This window comes from Typopeltis vanoorti, chromosome 21, assembly GCF_054136105.1.
Source record: "Typopeltis vanoorti isolate ZY-2024b chromosome 21, IOZ_Tvanoo_1.0, whole genome shotgun sequence".
In the NCBI taxonomy this organism is placed as follows: domain Eukaryota; kingdom Metazoa; phylum Arthropoda; class Arachnida; order Uropygi; family Thelyphonidae; genus Typopeltis; species Typopeltis vanoorti.
Window position 1 is genome coordinate 109,393,000 of NC_143569.1, and position 17,919 is coordinate 109,410,918.

General features: G+C 35.9%; 1 protein-coding gene across 8 annotated transcripts in view; it reads left to right on the forward strand.

Annotated features, from left to right (window-relative positions):
* LOC150095182 (aminopeptidase O-like) overlaps window positions 1-17,919 on the forward strand; it is a 727,093-nt gene that overhangs the window by 535,565 nt on the left and 173,609 nt on the right. For 7 of the 8 annotated variants that reach the window (XR_016550145.1, XM_090411274.1, XM_090411273.1 and 4 more), the window contains 2 exons: window positions 4,004-4,066; window positions 10,649-10,738. Coding sequence is in view for 7 of the 8 variants with exons in the window: in XM_090411274.1 (XP_090267400.1) it covers window positions 4,004-4,066; window positions 10,649-10,738 (153 nt within the window). In the remaining variant the exon portion in view is untranslated. The remainder of the gene's footprint in view (window positions 1-4,003; window positions 4,067-10,648; window positions 10,739-17,919) is intronic. The other variant, XM_090411275.1, reaches the window with a different exon arrangement.

Below are 17,919 nucleotides of genomic sequence, written 5' to 3' on the forward strand. Positions count from 1 at the left end.
ATGGTGACCAAGTTGTGTATGGGGGGGGGGGGGAGAGCGATATCCAGGAAAAGGAAAGTCACTAGTGGAGTGCCTCAGGGGTCTGTTTTAGGTCCATTGCTGTTTAACTTGTATATTAATGATATAGGTGAAGATTTGGATGGAGATATTCAGTTATTTGCAGATGATGCAAAGTTGGGACAAATCATGAAGTATAGTGAAGATGTTGTGGCCTTACAGGAAGACTTGAATAGATTGAGTGATTGGGCACGGAAATGGGGATGTTAGTTCATTGTTGCAAAATGTAAGGTTTTAAAATTTGGAAACAAAGATGGGATGCAGAATTTATGCTTGGTGAGAATATATTGTCGGAGGTAGAGGAAATAAGAGATCTGGGATGATAGTGGATAAGGATCTAAAATTTAGTGGAGACAGCCAAAATTGTGAAGACAACACAAAGGCTTCTGGGTATGATGCGGAGGACACTGACTTGTAGAGGTAGGGAGATTCTTTTTCCATTGTATAAGGCTTTGATTAGGCCACACATGGACTGTTGTGCCCAGATTTGGTCACTGGGTTTTCAGAAGGATGAAGAGATGTTGGAAAGGGTCCAAGGGTGACTTACTAAGGTAGTTTCTGACCTCTGGAATGTTGAGTATGAGGAAAGATTGAGATGTAATTTGCAGCATCTGGTGGACAGGAGGAAGAGGGGGAGATATGATAGAGGCCTACAAGTTGGTAAGGGGTTGTTATAGGATCAATGCTGGAGAAGTTTTACAGAGAATAGTGGGAAATCATGGGAGAACCAGAGGTCATCCCTGGAAACTGTATAAAGAGGGTGTGAGTAGGGGAGTGAGAGGCAGGTTTTTTTCGTGCAGAGTTGTAAATGATTGGAATGCCTTGACTGAGAATGTGGTGTCTGCAAAGAGTTTGAATGTGTTTAAAACACAGTATCATGAGCTGTGTGTGTGATAAAAGGACCTCCCAGATGAGTCTTTGACTCCATGAGGTCTTTGGGTGGTAATAATAATAGTAATATCAAGAATGTATGATGCTGTCCGGACTTCTTACTTCATTAAGAAATTTAACTGCTTTTATTTATAAATTTTTTGCAAAATTAATTCGGCACATGGGACAATGTCAGTAGAATATAAAATCAGCAGTTAAAGGCTTAAATTGTGTACCTAGGGTAATGACGGTTAATCAGGTAGGAGTTAGATGGATGAGTAATATTATTAAGCATGAACCACAGAAGAAGAAGAAATGGCTGTGGAGGATATATGAATAGAAAGGTGACCAGCAAATTAATGAACAGTACAAGGCTCAGGCAAGAAATGTGACCAACATGGCAAGGAAGACAAAAATCAGATTATGAGAAGAATCTGGCCAAGCAGACCTATGGAAATCTCAAAGTTCTTTCATTATGGGGCAAGTAAGAAGAAGAACGAGTATGGAAGATTAATCTTAACAAGTGATGATGGTCATGATGAGACAGAAGTGGAAATAAATGGTTGAATTGTGTGTGACCAGTTTGTAAGGACATATCATCCTAGCGAAGTTACTGTTTTAACCTATTTGGCAGACACTTATGTGGAAACTGAGGTGGATGAATAGGAGGTTCTTAGTATATTGCAGAATCTCAATGTAAATACAGGTGTTCGATTAGTTGTGATATCTACTAGGGTGTGTGGGAATGTTCCATGGAACTGGCAGTGCCTTTTACTATGCTCTTTACTTCTCATCTCTGGTAGAGTTTGAAGGGAGTTGAAGGAAGACTGCTATTAGTCTAAAAGACTGCAATTAGAAATTATTATTATTATTATTATTATTCAGGCCTCCGCGGAGTCAAAAGACTCATCATGGGAGGTCCTTCCTAAGAACATAAAGTCTGTCAAGATTCATCGAGGGGAGGTCCCCCTTAAGAAACATTATTATTAACCAATAATAATTAACATTATTATTGACCAATCAGTATCTCAGGTGTAGTGTACTAGAAAAAAAAAGTACTAAAAAATTGGTCAAAAACAGAATTTAAGAATGGGGAAATGTGAAGGGTCTTTGTGAAGAGTCTGTTCAGCCTTTAATTTACTAACTTTTTATGATAGAGTAAGCTGAGTTGAATTTGAATAAAGGAAATGACTACATGATGATTTTGAAAAAACCTTTGATAGAATACCACATGGAACTCTCTTACTCAAATTAGAACAAATTGGGATGGATATGATACTGGTTAAGTGGATAACAGGTTGGCTGCTGGACAGATATCAGAAAGTGGCATATGGAGTGGCAGAATCGAGTTGAAATTAGATCACTAGTGGTGTGCCACAAGGTTCGTTGCTGGGACAATTGCTGTTTAATTTGTACATAAATGATATAGGAAATAACCTGAAAGGAAATATTCATTTGTTTGCTGATGATGCAAAATTAGGTAGAGTAATGATTTACTCTACCTAATGATGATTTATATAGATTTTTCAGTCTGGGCAAAAGATAATGGATGTCAATTTAATGTTGAAATGTAAAATTATTGAGAAATGTAAAATTATGCATTTTGGGATAAATAGATTACATCCCTGTATCACATTGATGGCACTGTACTCCAGGAAATCGATGAAGCTAAAGATTTAGGGGATTGTGGTAGACAGCGAGTTAAAGTTTAGACAACATATTGCTAAGGTAGCCCATTAGATTATTTGACTATTGAAGAACACATTAACAAGTTGAGATAAGTAAGTTGTTATTTCTCTTTATAAGGCCTTGATACACCCACATATGGATTATTGTGCTTATGTCTGGTCCCCTGGATTTCTTAGGGATGAGAAAGTGGTGGAGATAATTCAGAGGTGAGTGGCCTGTGGAATATTCCCTTTGAGGATAGATAAAGGGTGTGTGGATTGCAGAATTTGGTTGACAGGAGAAAGAGAGGGGATATGATATACATATTTAAGTTGCTTAAAGGGATTTTATTATTATTATTATCATTCAGGCCTTCATGGAGTCAAAAGACTCATCGTGGGAGGTCCTTCCTAAGAAACACAAAGTCTATCAAGACTCATCAAGGGGAGGTCACCCCCTAAGAAACACAAAGTCTATCATACCACTCCTTAAACTCATTGACCGTTCTCGCTCTCACCACTCCATGGCAATGCATTCCATCGGTCAACCACCCTCCATGCAAAGAAACCACTCCTCACCCTCTTGCTCATGGTTTCCTTTCGTAACTTCCAGGGATGGCAGCTTGTCATCACTCCTTCCCCCTGTTCAACCAAGTGAAAGAACTCCTCAGTGTCAACCCTGTAACACCTCTCAACAGTTTAAAAGTCTCAATCATATCACCTCTCTTTCTTCTTCTATCCATCAAACTCTGCAGTCCACATTTCCTCAGCTGATCATCATAATTAACATTGTACAGTCCTGAAACCATCTTTGTTATCTGCCTTTGTACCCTTTCCACAGTTAATTTATTCCTTTCAAATCCTGGGGACCAAACCTGAGAACAATAGTCCAACTGTGGTCTGATCAGAGTCTTATACAATGGAATGATAACCCTTTTATCTTTGCAGGTCAGTGTCCTTCTCATTATTGCAGCAATCCTCTTTTTTATAGGTTAGATGCAGTGGAAATATTTCAGCACTTGGCTAGAGGGACCAGAACAAGGGGTCATCCCTAACAGTTGAATATAGGTGTGTTTAGTAGGGATGAGAGGACTACATTTTCTGCTTTTACAGTTGTGAATGAGTGGAAACCAGATCAGTATGGGTTGCCAGAGTTAGATATGAGTGCTTTGTCTGTTAATGGATTCAAGGAGAGGTATGATAGATTGTGTGGATAGATTGAGTGTCCCACAATAAGTCTTTGGACTCTAGGGAAGTGCCAGTATAATAATAAAATATTTCATCGATCTCAAGAATAAAACTTAATTTTATTTTTACCAAATGGCATCACTGCCACTAATTGAGCTACATAGATTGCAATAATTAATAATAATATTTTTATGTGTTGATGTATTGATGTTTTTTTTTAGGTGGCTGAAGAGTTTTTTAACATACCTGGTGATAACACTATTTATTTCCTTTCACTTTTAGAGGTAAGTCTTTTATACAGATATTTTTTTCTTTTATTATTAATGAAAATATATAAGGAATATCATTGACATAAGAAATTACATTACAATTGTGATCGTAATGCTACTTCTGTACTGCTACTCTGTTTCCACTGCCATGTTTCCACTCCCATAATTTTTCTCAGAATTCTCTAAATGTGGTCTTCAGTACCTGATCAAGTATTTTATTTCTAACCCAGCTCATATCCAGAAGTTAAAATTTCTTTGAACACTGTCTTGTATAAAACTAGTTTAGTGTTTTGACTATCTTTCTTTTATTCCATGTAAATTTGGAACAAAACATCTAGGTGACATATAGAGGAAGCAGTATTAAATTGTATATATAAGGTAAGGAGAAATAATCAGGTAGTAGTTAGATGGATGAGTAATTTAATTAGGTGTGAACGTCACAAGAAGAAACTGCTGTGAAGGTTAGGGTATATAAGCTGAAAGGCAGCCAACAAACTCGTGAACAGTACAAGGCTCAGGCAAGGAATGTGTCCAGTATGGCGAGGAAGTCAAAATCAGATTAGGAGCTGAATCTAGCCAAGTCAGCAAAAGAAAATCCCGGAGTTCATTACATGGCAAATAAGAGGAAGAATGACTATGGAAGATTAACCTTAATGAGTGATGAAGTTGACAGAGTGACAGAAGCAGATAAAATAATTGACATACCGAGTAACTACTTTGCGAGTATATATCATCCAAATGACAGACACTAATGTAGAAAGAGCTGAATGAATTGGAGGTTCTTAGGATATTGCAGAATTTCAGTGTAAATGCAGTTGTGAGATTAGATTATCAGCAATGATTTTGTGAGTATGTGCAAACAAACTGGCAATGCCTCTGACTAGGCTCTTTAGTCTCTACTCTGGTAGAGTTCCAAGGGAGTAGAAAGGAAACAAAATAATATCCTTGCATTAAGGAGGCTCTAAGACTGCAGTAACAAATTATAAACCAATCAGTATCTCAGGTGTAGTACTAAAGTACTGAAAAATTGGTTGAAAAGAGAAGTCAGTAATGGGTGGATAAACATATGATACCATATGAGGGGCAACATAGCTTTGTGAAGGGTAAGTCATGCGTTAGTAATATATAACTTTTATTATTATTATTAGTAGTAGTAGTAGTAGTAATGATGTAAATTTTTCATGTAGTACTATCATATCCTCTATACCCCTTGAGGGTACATGGCAAGAATTTGATGAATATTATTATTATTATTATTAATAATATCTGACCCCCATGGAGTCAGAGACTCATCGTGGTAGGTACACACTATTGCACACAATGCTCATCCAACCGTGCCTTAAACTGATTCAGTATGTCTACACATTAAACATACTCAGGCAATGCATTCCACTCACCAACCACTCCATTCCAAGAACCTTCTCCTCATTCTTCTACTCACACCCTCCTTATACATTTCCAGCTATGACCTCTTGTTTTACTCTCTTTTCCCATTCTGTGAAAAAATTTCTTCCATGTCAACCTGATAACAACCCCTGACTAGCTTATATGTCCCATTCATATCCCCTGCTCCCTCTTCTTCGAATTCATGATGCTGTGCAATTTAGATTCTCTCAACCTGTCCTCATACTCCTCAATCCTGACAACTTTTGTGAATCTTCTCTGAACCCTTTACAACATATTCTCATCCCCATGAAAACCCAGTGAATAATGTTATCCGTCCAAGTTCAGCATGGATTTGTTAATGGGAGCTCTTATTGTAGTAATTTATACTGCCTTATATACAGTGGCGGCTGGTGACAATAGAAACAGGTGGGGCCAGGGGCCAAAAACAACCTAATTTTTTTTATATTTATACAGTGGTTCTATTATTGATTTATAGTTATTATTTTTATTACAATAATGTTTAGTCAGACTCCACTGATGCATTGAGCTATTAATTTTTTTAAAATTGGAAAAATGAGAAACGTTTTTCCAATGAACTATTGATTTTGTTCATAGTTAAAATATATTGTTTATGGACGTAATGAAAATTTAAACTTTAAAATAAATTATAACAAAAAACGACAACAATAATTAAGCACACTAAAAACAATACAACAGAACAACAACGAGAATAAATAATAAGACTGAAATAATCGCGCGCTATTTATGTACAAATGCAGTGATTGGGCCAGACTAAACGGGCCCCAATATAATCATTGCGCCTGGTAAACAAACATGATCGCTAACTGCACGTACCTCATACATGCCCTGTGATCTACACGTACAAAATAGGGTCCAAGAGACCGTACTAAGTCGCATTATACAATATTGCCACAAAACTCTACAGTAATTTTTTTATTAAACAATAAAACAGATCAACAACAAGAATAAATAATAAGACAATGAAAGAATTGTACGCTATTTATGTTCAAACGCAGTGATTGGGCCAGACTAAACAGGCCCCAAAATAAGTGTTGTGTCCGGTAAACAAACACGATTGCTAGTGCACGTGGTTCGTGGTTCACAAACAAAGAATCGCATGTTATGTACGTACGTGCAACACAGTGACTGGGCCAGACTAAAACTGGTCCCAGGATAAGCATTGCACCCAGTAAACAAATACAATCACTAGTGTGCATGTTCATACATGCCCTGTGTTCTACACGTGTAAAATAGGGCCAACCGTGGCTGGTCCCAGAGACCATACTAAGTCTCATTATACGATATTGCCACAAAATACTACAGTATTTTTTTTTTATTAATCAATAAAATGTGTTGGAAATAGATCAAAAAATAATAATTACAAGAAACATATTTTTTAAAACTAAAATTATTGGGCTACTTATACAAATATAAGTGGGGCCTGGCCCCTATAGATGAGCCATCCCTGCTTATATAATAAAGTAGCAAGGGTAGTTCATGAAGGAAAGGCATATACTGCTGTTTTTCTTGATTTTACAGAAGCATTTGACAGGGTGCCACATGATAAGCTGATATTTAAGTTCCAGCATGTTTCTTTGAATATCAGGCTATTGAATTGTTGAATTGAATTGGAGATTGGTTGCATGATAGGTATCAGAGAGTTATGTATGAAGGAGTGGCATGAAAGAAGTAGAAAGTTACAAGGCTCACTACTGGGACCTGTATTTTTTTTACCTTTATATGAAGAACATTGTCAATGGATTGGAGGGGGGGGGATATTTAGTTGTTTGCATATGATGTAAAGCTGGGAAGGTTATTAGTAATATTATTATTATATGACACCTCCAGGGAGTCCAAAGACTCACTGAGGGGAGGGCACCTGCTCTACAACTCTGTCTCCGCCGACCACCACCACCACCACTACTATTTCCACAGACAATCACAAACATCCATGCCCATGGCGGGATTCAAAGTTCCAGCCCTTTGGCCAGAGAGCAGATACGCTAACCACTCAGCCAACCAGGTAATAGTAAGGTAAGGCAGCTGAAGAGAGTTTGTCCATGGACCAGAAAGGGTTTCTTGATTTTAGGCTAAGACTAGATGTATTTATGAGAGTCTGGTGCAGGGGCAGGAGTGGGTTGCTCATTACTTTATTAAATTCTTTAATCGAGGCTTTGTCTTCTCCGTGTATTTGTAATAGTGCAATTATATTAGCTCTTCAGGAGGTTTTGACTAAACTGAAACGATGGGCAAATGAAATGTGAATGTCACTTTAATGCAGCTAAATGTAGTTTTGATATTTGGGATCTATCAATGGGAGGCTATCTACTCTGTTGGAGGAACTATACTAGAGGAAGTGGAAGAGTCAAGCGTTCCTTCAGATGTAATTAATAGAAATTTCAAGGGGTTAAGGGACATATCATGAAGATGATGAAAGTAATCCAGAGGATTGCTGCAATACTGAGTATTCTGTCCAGCAGAGATAGATGAGTGGCAATTCCATTGTATAAAGTCCTGATATGTCCTCATCTGGATTACTGTGCTGAGATTTGGTCACCAGAATTGAAGGGGATAAATTAACCTTGGAGAGGTGCGCTGGCAGATAATGAAAATTATATCAGGACTGTACAGTGTTAGATATGAAGATAGACTGAAGGCATGCAGCTGCAGAGTTTAGGAAGTAGAAGAAGGAGAATTCATAGATTGAGACATTTAAAATCTTGAAGTATAGTTACATGGTTGATGTTTAGTGGGAAAGGTTCTTTCATATAAAAGAACAGGAGGAAGGAACAAGCACAAGGGTCCATCCTTGTCCTTGGAATTAAATTGGTGAATAAGAGGGTAAAGAATAGTAAGAGCACTAACAATGAATGAGTTTAAGGAATGGTGTGATGGCCTTTGTGTTGTTTAAGACAGGCCTCCCATTACAAGTCTTATTCCTCCATGAGAATCTTGAATAATTATAATAATATTGAAATTATTCAAATTAAGGGGATATTAAATCCCATATTGTTTTAAACTGAATACGAAACTCAAAGATTGGAATCAGAGTTTCATGCCGAATATAGTAAACTATAAAAGTATCTAAAAGTATCGGCGGCCACTAGCGTGAGCTAATGCAAGTAGTCCTAGTATGTAGTACAATCTCAGGCAACTCGTTACAAAGGTGGGGAAAGTTCTGATCGCTAATCTTGGTATTTTCCATAATGTAAAAACACATTTCCTAGGAAACGTATGCTGTTATTACATTATGGTGGGAGGTCACTACCCAGACCGGTTTCAGCCTTTTTTGAGGCTTCATCAGTGAGTAGCTAGACCAAATAGACACCAAAGGGTATAGCAAAAAGAACTTATATACTCTGCTATACGAGTTGTCAAACAGGTGCAACCATAAGTTACTTAAATATAAAGAGCCAATAGGCTTCATTTCGGCGATATAAACATTATTCAAATTAAGGGGATATTAAATCCCACATTGTTTTAAAACCGAATAAGAAACTCAAAGATTCGAATCAGAGAGTTTCATGCCGAATATAGTAAACTATAAAAGTATCGGCGGCCACTAGCATGAGTTAATGCAAGTAGTACATAGTACAATCTCAGGCAACTCGTTGCAAAGGTGGGGAAAGTTCTGATCGCTAATCTTGGTATTTTCCATAATGTAAAAACACATTTCCTAGGAAATGTATGCTATTATTACATTATGGTGGGATTTCAGCCTTTTTTGAGGCTTCATCATGAAAAATCTCAATGAAAAATCATCATGAAAAGGCTTCATTATGGGAAATACCAAGATTAGTGATCAGAACTTTCCCCACCTTTGCAACGAGTTGCCTGAGATTGTACTACACTAGGACCACTTGCATTAGCTCATGCTAGTGGCCGCCGATACTTTTATAGTTTACTATATTCGACACGAAACTCTCTGATTCCAATCTTTGAGTTTCTTATTCGGTTTTAAAACAATGTGGGATTTAATATCTCCTTAATTCGAATAATGTTTATATCGCCGAAATGAAGCCTATCGGCTCTTTATATTTAACTTAATGGTTGCATCTGTTTGACAACTCGTATAGCAGAGTATATAAGTTCTTTTCGCTTTACCCTTTGGTATCTATTTGGTAGCTACTAACTGATGAAGCCTCAAAAAAGGCTGAAACTGGTCTGGGTAGTGACCTCCCACCATAACGTAATAACAGCATACATTTCCTAGGAAATGTGTTTTTACATTATGGAAAATACCAAGATTAGCGATCAGAACTTTCCCCACCTTTGCAATGAGTTGCCTGAGATTGTACTACGTACTAGGACTACTTGCATTAGCTCACACTAGTGGCCACCGATACTTTTATAGTTTACTATATTTGGTATGAAACTCTCTGATTCCAATCTTTGAGTTTCTTATTCGGTTTTAAAACAATGTGGGATTTAACATCCCCTAAATTTGAATAATGTTTATATCGCCGAAATGAATCCTATTGGCTCTTTATATTTAAATAATATTGAAAGTTTATTTTTCACTTGGTTAGACTAAAATAAATTTAGTTTAATTATAATAATAAATTCTGAATCCACCCTGCCTTAGAATATCAGTCGTATATTTGGAGTGGAGAGGTGATTGCATCCATTAGAGTTGTTCATTTAATAGTCGACTATCTCTCTCTCTCTCTCTCTCTCTCTCTCTCTCTCTCATCACTCACTCCCTCACTGGTTATCTCTAATCCCTTTCTCATTTTTGCTTTGTTTTTCTATACATATTTCCATGGATATTACTAGCTACAGACGTCTGTTGATTAATATCTATATAAGGTTCAGTTCCAAATTCATATAACTCCATTCTCATTTTGTCTGTTCTTTGGAAACAGTTTTTCCTACTATTTTCCCAGGGGATACAATCACTAGGTCTTCAAGAAACAGATTAATAGATTCCTTTGTTCTTCCTGACCATTTACCCCCCCCCCCCCCCACCACCACCACCAGCAATATCCTTATGTCTTGAGACCTTCATGTGAAGGGCTGATATAAATAATAAATAATAATAATAATAAAATGAAATAAAATAAATAATGTTATGGATATCTTTATTTATATTGTACAATTTTTTTTTTTTGTGGGGGAGGGAGAATAAAATGAAAAGAAAAAAATCTCAAACCACAAACAAAAGTTCTTCAATATTCTTTATTTCAACAGGCAGCAAAATGGAAGAATGTATGCAAAATATTGAAGAAAAGGAAGAAGACTTCAAGAAGGGAAACAAATTATCAGAAACAGTTTGTTTCAGTAAGAAATACTTCTAAGTTATTTTATTTATCATTCGTAGAATTTCTTTTCATGTCAGACAGTTGGTACTCAAAACACAGATTAAAGACTTTTAAATTTTATTGTAATTAGAAGTAGTAAGAATAATAATCAGCTGTCATAAAATTATCTGTCCAAAATAATGGGATGATTTAGTATGATCCACAACTAATGCTTTTTATTCCCTTTATGGGAGATAAATATCATAGATGTAGCAAAATGGTCAGGAAAAAAATCTTATAAACAGAGAAAGAATACCATTAAAAGGAATCAGAGGTAATAATTAAAGGATAATTATGATATTTATCCTTTAATGTTTTGTCCTTTCATGTGATAATTATTATTATTATTAGGGCGCTGTGTAAGCATACGAATAGGCGCAGGTAATATCGCTACCCCCATTTTTTATAGTTTTAAAGTGGTTCCAACTCCTGTTTTTAATTTGAAAGTGTTCCCAAGTAACTCTACCAGTCACGCCAAAGACAGTGATATAAAATTCACTGAAATCGGCTAAGAAGAAACCAAATTTTATATCACTGTCTTCGGCACGATATAAAATTTGAAAAGTGAACAGAGAGGACCACGGTCAACAACGAACGAAGAACAAACGACGTCGTCATCTTTACAATCATGCCACAATTGCTCAAGGGAAGAAAGGTGAGTCATGAAGTGTATCAAATGCCTGGAGGATTTATTGTCTGATGGAAATCAAATAACCTGTACGAAACGCAGTAAGATTCTACACTTAAAATGTGCCAGCTTTTCAGAATCAACCTAGCAACGTAAAAGCAATGCAACACGTGAGGAATAGAAGTGTGTAATCTGCAGGAGGAACAAAGAAACACACCTAAGGCAGCCACTTAAGATGCAGCCTATTATACCGGAGACAAAATCAGATGACAAATTGAACAGACAAAAAAATGCAGGCGAGTCCTATAATTTCAACTCTTTAAATAAACTAATAGAAAATGATCTAGAGACTATAAAAGCCCAGATTACTAGATTCTTGTGCAAGAACTCTTTGACAAACAGAAAGAACAAATAACAAAAAAACTAGCGAATATGAAGATTTTTCAAACATAATAATTTAGCAGTGATAGAAGTGTTGCAAACGGTAAAAGACATCAAAATCAGCATTAATGCGCTAAATGACAGGCAACACAATTTGATGAAAGAAACATCCGAACTCCGTCAAGAACTTCATTCTCTAAAACTACAATACGAACGTTTAAATCAGCAACAACATAAAGAAGATCTTATCATAAATGATCTTCCTGAAACTGCACCTACAGAACACCTCAGAGACATAGTTTTAAAATTAGGCCATGCAATTGACATTCACCTACAGCTTAACGACATTCAGACTGTAAATTGGATTCCTAGGAAGAGCAAAAAAACAAGGCTTGTCACGACCTGCACTAGTCATAGTTCGTCTTACAAGCAAGTCCACAAGAGACAATCTCATAAAAGTCAGCAGACAGAAAAAAACAGTTACCAAGGCCTTGAATGCATTGCAAGACAACACACCAATCTTCCTATCCAAATCTGTTGTACCAAGCAAAAAAAGCAAAAACAGAAAAAAATTACCAATTTTTGTGGATCAGAGATGCCAAGATATTCTTGAGGAAGTCACAAACTTCAAAACTGATACAAATTAAAAGCTCAGAAGACATAGAAAGGCTGCGACAGTGAAAAAAAAAAGTCTCCTAATTAGTTCAAAAAGAAGACTACAATAAAAATGAATGTGAACGCAATGTCAACGCAAAAAAATGCAATAACACCAGAACACACTGGCAATTTTACTTTGATCAGACCTTTCAGATCATTCAAATGACTTCCCAAACATCAGCCTACTTCCAACACCAATTAAATCAATAAAAAAAAAATTACATATATCTAACTGGTGTCATCCTCAGATAAGCTCATTAAAAAGCTTTCAGGATGCAAGCTGAGACAATACATCTCAGCTGAGATCAATAGAAAGGAAAAAAAGAAAATAATTATTTATTACATTGAAGTGCTGTAGTTATTACATCAGTTAAAAACATTAAAAAGCAAAAATTATAAAATATATATAACTTACTGTTATGCTATCAATGCTTAAAAAATGCAACCTTATCCATTATTTAAATTAAGGGGATATTAAATCCCACATTGTTTTAAAACTGAATAAGAAACTCAAAGATTGGAATCAGAGAGTTTCTTGCTGAATATAGTAAACTATAAAGTATCGGCGACCACTAGCGTGAGCTAATGCAGGTGACCCTAGTACGTAGTACAATACTGGACAACTCGTAGCAAATCGCCGAAATTAAGCTTATTAGCTCTTTATATTTAAGTAACCTTATCCAATTGCAAACTATACATTACCATCCATAGTAACTATTATTAAAGCGTTTTAGAATACAAAAAATGGAAACATTTGTATGAAATTCAGCGTAAAAAAAATGCTCTGTAAGACGATAAATAAAATGTTATTACAAAAAAAAATTATATTATATATTATATGTAATATTATATATTATTATTATTATTATTATTACGGGTATCTCCATGGAGTCAGTAGACTCATCATGGGAGATCCAAACTATCAAAACAATATCTATCATATCTCTTCTTGAATTCATTTACAGACGAAGAACTCACAACTGAGTCAGGCAATGCATTCCACTCATTCACCACCCTCCAGGCAAAAAACCTCGTTCTCACACCCTTGTTAACCACACTTTTCCTTAATTTTCAGTGATGACCTCGTTTTCTTCCATCACTATCACACAGCTGAAACATTTCCCCTGCATCAATCTTATAAAACCCTTTTAGTAATTTAAATGTTTCTATCATATCCCCCTTCTCCACCTATCAATCAACCTCTGCAAGCCACAAGCTCTCAATCTATCAATGTAGGGAGCATTTTTTACATTACTCACCAACTTAGTCACTCTCTTCCACAACCTCCTCATCTCCAAAGGAATCCAGGTGACCAGACCTGAGCACAGTAATCCAAATGTGGAAGTATTAACTCTTTATAAAGGGGAATAATGACCTCTTTATCTCTGGACGTTAGTGTGTTCCTCAATAACACATAATTCTTGGATTACTTTACAGATCTTTGAACAGATAATACTGGCATAAAAAATAATTACACGAGAAACTTACAAAATACCTTAAATGATAAGATAACAATGAAAGAATTAAAGGACAACCTAAATAAAATAAAAAATGGCAAATCAACAGGAGAAGATGTGATAAACTTTGAACTGTATAAATTTGCTGGAAAAAAATTTCCTCAAAGATTACTAAAATTTTTAAATAAAAAATATACATATACAAATGGACAAATACCAATAGAATGGAATACAAAGCATAGTAATACCTATATTTAAAAGAAGATACAACAAAACCTGCTAACTACAGAGGTATTAGTTTATTGAATACATGCTACAAAATATATAGCAGAATTCTTAATGAAAAACTGAAAATATACAGTGAAAAAATATTATTATAATGTCATAATGGATTTAGAAAAGGACCCTCTATAATGGATGCAGCTTTCTGTTTGAAACTACTTCTAGAAAAAAGAAGAGAATTTAATATGGAAACTCATCTTTTGTTTATAGCATTTGACAAAGTAAAAAGATATATACTGTTTGATATATTACAAAGAATAAATATACCTAATATTTTACTACATGTAATATTGAATATATATAAAAATAATGAAATAAAAAATAAATAAATGGAAAGTTGTCTGAAATACAATCTATAAACCAAGGAGTAAGACAGAGATGCCCTCTGTCTCCAACACTTTTCAATATTTACATTAATGAAATATTAGTACAGTGGAACACCTTAAACAATCAAGGTATAGAAATTTCCCAGAATAACAAAATAAATATGCTATTATTTGTAGATGATCAGGTAATAATATCAGATAAGGAAGACAATTTACAAAGAGCAATATTATTATTATTATTATTCAAGCCCCCATGGAGTCAAAAGACTCATCGTGGGAGGTCCTTCCTAAGAACATAAAGTCTTCAAGATTCATCGAGGGGAGGGGAGGCCCCCCCCCTAAGAAACACAAAGTCTATCATACCACTCCTTAAACTCATTGACTGTTCTCGCTCTCACCACTACATCAGGCAATGCATTCCACTGTTCAAACACCTTCCACGCAAAGAAACCACTCCTCACCCTCTTGCTCACAGTTTCCATTCATAACTTCCAGGGATGGCCTCTTGTCATCACTCCTTCCCACTGTTCAACTGAACGAAAGAACTCCCCAGTGTCAACCCTGTAACCACCTCTCAACAGTTTAAAAGTCTCAATCATATCACCTCTCCTTCTTCTATTCGCCAAACTCTGCAGTCCACATTCCCTCAGCCAATCCTTATAACTATCCTTGTACAGTCCTGAAACCATCTTTGTCATCCATCTTTGTATCCTTTCCACAGTTAATTTACTCCCTTCAAATCCTGGGGACCAAATCTGAGAACAATAGTCTAAGTGTGGTCTGATCAGAGACTTATACAACGGAATGATAACCCTTTTATCTCTGCAGGTCAGTGTCCTTCTCATTATTGCAGCAATCCTCTGTGTTACCTTCACCAATATGTCCCCTAAATTTCAGGTTTCTATCAATCATCAACCCCAGATTGTTTGTCTCCCCTACTTCCTCCAGTATAACTCCTCCCATAGAGAATGCAGCATCCCATTGATGTGTCCCAAACCTCAAGACCTTACATTTTTCTGCATTAAACTGAGACCCCCATTCATTTGCCCATCTATCTAGCTTATTGAAATCCTCTTGCAGGGCTACCACATCTGCACTATTACTAATAATCCTTCCCAGCTTCACATCATCTGCAAACAACTGAATATCCCCTTGCAATCCACTGGCAATGTCATTGATATAAAGGTTAAACAATATAGGTCCTAGTACTGAGCCCTGTGGGACCCCACTTGTAACCCTCTACCTCCTTGAAACTGCTCTGCCATACACAACTCTCTGATACCTATCAGACATCCAATCCTGAATCAAGTTGACCAATCTGACATCCAGACCCATGTGCTGCAACTTAAATATCAGCTTATCATGTGGCACCCTTTCAAATGCCTTCGCTAAGTCTAAGAAAATTGCAGTATATGCCTTTCGCTCATCTAATGTTCTTGTAACTTTATTATAAAAGGCTAGCATATTGCTAAAAATATATAATTTAAACATTATAGTAAAACAGTTTGGAATGAAAATTTCCATAGATAAAACAAAAACAATGTCATTTTGTGGACAAACTCCAGTTAGAAGCAAAATAGTTATTAATAATAAAATAATAGAACAGATAAATACTTTCAATTATCTTAGATGTGAAATATTATATGAAGGAGAAAAAGATATAAAATTAAAAACTTCAAAATTTTTACAGATTATAGGGCCTGATAAATAGAACACTCACCCTAAACATAGTACAAAAAGAAATACTCTTGAAAATATACAATACTTTAGCAGTACCCACATTATTAAATGGCAGTGAAATTTGGGCAATAAACAAACAAGATAAACAAATAATAAAAACAAGTGAAATGTGATTTATGAGAAGAACTGCAAAATACACATTATTAGATCAAAAAAGAAAGAAGACATTTTAAAAGAACTATAAACAAAATGTATAGAAGGAAAACTAAACAATTATAAACAAAAATGGATCGAACATGTAAACCGAATTGTCAACACCTGACATCCTAAACAAATACTAAAATATAAGCCAGTTGGAAAAAGAAGGCAGAGTTGACCTCAAAAAAGGATATTGGATGGATAATGAGACTGGAACAGACCAATATGGTCTATATCCATAATCAGTGTTATGATGATGATGATGACTATAACCACACTCCTTTGTTCAAGTCAAAAGTATGTTCAAATCTTCCTGAAGCGATTAACATCTGCAGTGCTACTTATAATTCTCCCTAACTTTGCATCATCAGCAAACAACTGAAAATCCAGTCAGTCCATATGATATATCATTTACAAGCAAGTTGTGTTTATTTACAAATGCCAGAAGTATCAGAAATAATGGGGATGAAATGGTTTCAGTGATTGAGTTTATTTGTCCCCAAATCATTGAAATAAGTGAAACATGGTTGAATGAAGACGATATAGTAACAGGTATAGAAATGGAAAGGTACAGTATTTTTCATGAGGATTGAAAGTGCAGGAAGGGAGTGGGAGTGCTGCTGATGATAGCAGGGGAATTAAGTCCACATAAGGTAGACATCAAAGGGGGAAATAGTGGCAATGGTTATGAGGCAGTTTGGTGTAATGTGGAGGTTGAGACGAAGACATGTTTAGTTGGATGTTGCTATAGGCCTGGGAATGTGGAAGTTGGCGAAGAAATGTATAAACAACTTGGATTAGTGACAAATGGAGGGTAATTATTATGGGTGATTTTAATTATGGTAGTATAGATTGGAATGAAGAGATGGCATTTGGGAATAAGGAAAGTGAATTTCTCGAGTTTTTGAGAGATAACTATCTTAGGTAGCATGTAAAGAAAGGCACGTGAAGATCAAGAGTTCTAGATCTCATCATTTCATCAGAGGATGTAATGGTTGGGGTGGGGGGGGGGGGTTCACATTTCCCTCCAGTTGGTGAAAGTGATCATGAAGTAATCACCTGTGTTGTGGCTAGTCATATGCAGGCTTTTGTGAGGAAAGGATATATGTGGAATTATAAGGCTGGTAATTATGACAAGCTTAAGAGACAACGTGAAGCTATAACATGGTACGAGGAGTTGAGCGGTAAGGAAACAAATGCTGCATGGGAACTTACAAAGAAATACATAACAGCATCAATGTACGAATGTATCCCAAAGGCCAAAAGGCTGAATAAGGTTGGTGTACAATGGATCAATGTGGAGCTTAAGCATGAAATCTGGAAAAAGAAAGTCCTTTGGAGTAAGTACAAGATGAATAATGGTGATCAGTCACATGAAGAATATAAAGAACAAGCCAGGAGAGTGACTCAGTTAGTAAGGAAAACAAAAGTTGAGTATGAGCAGAAATTGGTAAATCAGGCTAAGAAAAACCCTAGAGAGTTTTCTAGATATGTAGCAAGTAGAAGGAAGAATGATCATGGAAAGATGAAGTTAAGGGATTAAACTGGTAGA